This window comes from Austrofundulus limnaeus, unplaced genomic scaffold (genome assembly GCF_001266775.1).
Source record: "Austrofundulus limnaeus strain Quisiro unplaced genomic scaffold, Austrofundulus_limnaeus-1.0 Scaffold176, whole genome shotgun sequence".
In the NCBI taxonomy this organism is placed as follows: domain Eukaryota; kingdom Metazoa; phylum Chordata; class Actinopteri; order Cyprinodontiformes; family Rivulidae; genus Austrofundulus; species Austrofundulus limnaeus.
Window position 1 is genome coordinate 560,382 of NW_013952578.1, and position 4,554 is coordinate 564,935.

General features: G+C 40.1%; 1 protein-coding gene across 1 annotated transcript in view; it reads right to left on the bottom strand.

Moving 5' to 3' along the window:
* LOC106524099 (contactin-associated protein-like 4) overlaps positions 1–4,554 on the bottom strand; it is a gene marked incomplete at its 5' end in the record, with an annotated part of 134,188 nt that overhangs the window by 62,980 nt on the left and 66,654 nt on the right. The window contains 2 exon segments of the mRNA XM_014017758.1: positions 1,239–1,385; positions 1,545–1,720. Of these exon segments, the coding sequence (XP_013873212.1) occupies positions 1,239–1,385; positions 1,545–1,720 (323 nt within the window).

A 4,554-nucleotide genomic window follows, 5' to 3' on the forward strand; every position in this document is an offset into this window, starting at 1 on the left:
AAATAAATCTTTTTGTTATATTTTGAAACCTGCCTGCACCCTGGGTCTGTCCCGTCACCAAACTCGATAATTCAATACTTTTTCCCTGTGCCATTCCACATTATTACAAATAACTTCATTTCTGGACATTTATGGTTTGATTTCTTTATATGTATGGATCACTTGGGTTGTTACCGACATCTGGTGAAAATTTCATGTCATTAACACCTCTAGTAATATATTTACTGAGAAAAATGGTGATGTGTTCAATACTTATTTTACCCGCTGTATCTTAAACCTTGAATTACATCAAAAATGCAATAAAAACACACATTCTGCTTCAATTTTTCATAACAAAATAATGAAAAATTGTGACCTGCCTACAAAAAAAGCAGCATAAAATAATGTGATACGATTTTGATGCGAAAAAATTAAACCTTCCTATTTTCTTCTGTCCCACATCTTCAATTCTTTTGCTTTAGGCTTTGTAACGCCACAATGTCGATCTGATGGCATTACAGTTAATAATGAAGTGGATTATGATGATGATGCTAATGATGCTGATGCTGTCAATGGGTGTAAAAACAGAAGAGCAAGATGGTGCAGATGATACAACTATTCATGATGACAGTGATGATATTCAGTGACCATTAGCATAATAAAACCAGACACATGATGCAGAAAAAAGGGAGGGGAATGAAGGATGAAGAGGAGCAGCACAAAATTCTGAAACAAAGAAAACTCATTTAACAAAGTCTTAGATTTCTGTGATAAAGGACAGATGTGTTAGCTAAAATGGTTAAATTAAAATATAGACATTTCAGTGAGGTGAAGTCTCGACAGTGAAAATCTAAAAAGATGCCTTCAACACTTTTAAATCAACAAGCTTATTTCACTCAACACAGGAAACTGTAACAGAGACATCTCATTGGAAATTTAAAGGATTCTGTAAGAAAGAGCTCAGAGAGCTTCTTCATGTGTTATCCCACAATACAAAGTGCAAAGTAACATTTTCTGCAGTGATACAAGACAAAACTGGATTGTTTCATATATGATAATGAAACTTTGAGGTAATATTTTGCTTTAAAAAGCCACAAAGCATAAACATACAGGATGATAATCTGATGTGACATCAGCATCTTTGTGTATCTGCAGTTTCCAGATTCTCCACATTCACCTGTTTGTCCTTCTGACTATCTCTAAATGGCAGATTATCATAATGATGTTGAAAAAAATAAAAGAAAAACACAATTACTCACCACTGCAGTGACATGTGGGCTGTTCTGTTTGACCAGTTTGATAAGATTCAGGTCATTGTAAAGCAAGTTCTCCAGGCAGCCCTGAAAGTTCCTGTTCGGCAGGATGGGTTTCTGCAGCCCGTGGTTCTGGGCAGCTCCGGCACTCAACTGAGCAAGATAAGGACAAACAAAAGGTAATAAAACTACTTTAAATCTTTCAAAACGTAAACAGATGTAAACATATGAATAAACTATAAGATAGGCATTTTTGATCAATTCAGTGCAAATAACTTCAGAGGAGGATTCTTAAAATATCTTTCTTCTCACCGTATGAATGTGCCAGTGGCTGAGCTCAGCTGGAACGTGAACTTGCTGTGTGTTTTTATCCACAGTCAGATTGAGGTGGGTGCTGATCCGTTCCAGCTTTACGTGGTGCCAGTGCTGGTCATCGAGCAGACTTCCCAGAGAAACAAGAAGTTTACCACAAGAAGCTGAGCTCACACCTGCAACACAGACAGTGGGTTAGGAAGAGACCACTACTCTTCAAAAATAATAATAAAACTTTTGACTGACATAATGTCTGCAAGAAAAAAATTATTTTAAGTGGACATGTCATGCTTTTCAATCCTTTTCACATTTAAATTATTCAGTTGGGGTCTTTATAACGTGAAACTGCAATACTTTGGTCTGAATTCCTCATTGTAACTCCACCAGCCCCTCTTCTACCCCTTTTCTGGTGTGCACCTCAAAGCAGCTGGTTATACTGTTTCTTTAAGGCACTTCAAGCCCCGCCCCCCTCCTGCTTCAAGACCAGTCCACTCCAGTTTGAAGGGGGGGGGGGGGTACATTTTCTAGATTTCAGAAACATTTTATTTACAATATAAAGATGTCCACACAGCACCAGGAGAGACTAAATTCAAATTTTCTGCACTAGACATTCCAAGTCCACAACAAAATCTATTTAACAAGTAAAAATGTAGATTTTTCAGCATATGTCCCTTTTAAGACTGAATCATAACTGCAGGTTTTGTTGAGTTTTTAAGTTGACTCTGTAGTAAAGTTAGAAGATGTGGTCCAAGGAAGAAAAACTGGACACATGATTGTGTGCCTTATGGTCAGCCCATAATGGTTAATACTGCAAGGGCATAACTTAAGTGGACAGTTTTACACAATAAGACTCCCTTTTATAGTTGTGGATATGTACAGGGTGGGCCATTTATATGGATACACCTAAAAAAGTGGGAATAGTTGGTGATATTAACTTCCTGTTTGTGGCACGTTAGTATTTTGGATGGGGGAAAATTTTCAAGAAAGGTAGTGACCATGGTGGCCATTTTGAAATCGGACATTTTGGATTCAATTTTAGTTTTCTTAATGGGAAGAGAGTCATGTGACATATCAAACTTATCGAGAATTTCACAAGAAAAACAATGGTATGCTTGGTTTTAACATAACTTTATTCTTTCATGAGTTATTTGCAAGTTTACAATTATAATACAGTATTACAGTACAATATTATATGTAAAATATGTGTTTCCAATATATTTTTGTACTTACAAGGTAGAAACCTGGTCTGAAATGTTTAATAAGCACCTTTTAATGTAATATGTACATCAAAATATTTGGCTCACTATTTTGCAAGAAACCAGACAGTTTTGTCTCTTTCTCGTCCTTAAATAAATCATTAATAAATGTTTATTAAGCATTATTTAAGTGTTTACAGATGCATTAAACAGAATCAGGTTTATTGGCCAAGTATGTTTACAAAGAATTTGCAGTTTAGAATATCCATCCGGAGAGAAACACACAACGTGGGAGAACGAATGTCCACGGTCATTCGCAACAACGTGCGCTACCTTACAGTTTAGAATACACACACATAGGAAGGATGAGTTTAAAAAAGAGCTTTGATCTTGTGTTTTATAAACAGAAAACACATGAGCATCACACAAAAAAACCACTCTGCAGATAGGAGCAGAGGCAGCTGAGCGGGGGGGAGGGGGGGCAAATATGGACATGGGAAGGGATTACATAGGAACCGGTGACATCAAGGACAAAGTGCCGGGACCAATCAGAGACCTCCAGAGTCCAACCAGTTGTTATCAATCGAACACAGTTCACCAGAGTTCAGTTCTCTGTTCAGAGTTCAGTTCTCTGTTCCACCCAACGTGGCCTCGGACTGAGACCAGACACAAGTGGGGGGTTGGGGAAAGGGAGGGGGGAGAATCAAGGCTTCCACCCACACACATATCATCCAGGGAGTTTTTAATCAGCCTGTGACGTTATATCTGTGGGGATCCAATGATGGAATAAATTCTTTAGAGCAACAGCAGACTTCTTTCCTCCACTGCTTTAAAGTCTTAACGGAGCCTCTGTGTTGCGAAAATGCCAATATTCCAGATTAGTTGCCATCTCGCCTCTCCCATATGAACTTCACCCAGATGTTGCCCTCACTCCTCGCACCGCTGGGCTGCAATCCTAGTTAGAACCACATCCAGTTTGCGATTCAACTCTCCCACCATTTGAGTCTGTGCGTTCACAGTATGAGAGGTTTCATCCACGGACACAGAGAGCTTCTCACAAGACCGAATCGCCGTCAGTGCCGTTCTCATTTTCCGATAAACCAGAACTCCTCCACAGCCGATCAGCAGGAATCTGATTATCATAAATCCAAATATGAAAACATCTTCGACGTCTTCAACGGAGAGAGGTGCCAGGCAGATCAGGTTCCAACCCCCTCAGCTGGCTGAAACTCACCCTGCAGTCGCAGTTCCACTAGGACAAGAGCTCTCCCCATGCTCTAATCTCAGAGTGGAGAAAATGGTATCAATTGCATTCAGAGACCAGTTGACCAGATCCATAGTTCTTTTGTTGTCGAATGATAGGTAGAAGAAAGGCTTGATCTGGCAGCGAAGCAGGGAAAAGTAGGGAGGTGCAGGAGAAAGAGCAAAAGCGTCCAGCTCCTCCGAAGGCCAAGCAGAAAAAACCCATCTAAGCCATCTGTGGGAGTCTTATTATAAACTGAAAAAAGTCATTGCTGGTTGGTTTCAAAAGAGGTGTTGGAACACCTTGGTGCACAGAGATGGTTTGCATTGAAGGCTAAGTCACCAGACTGCTCAGGTTGGGCATGTGAGCTTCATCAGACCCTCTTCCCCCCCCCCCCCCCCCCCCCCCCCCGTCCTTCCTTCTATTAAAGTTGTGAATCTAATCCACCCAAACACAGCTGTGTCACTCTGTAAGAACGATGTGATTTAACCAGACGTACTAGACTAATACATACTGTTCTGCTGCTTAGCACATGCACCTATTGTTCTATACGTCCCCCCCCCCCCCCCCC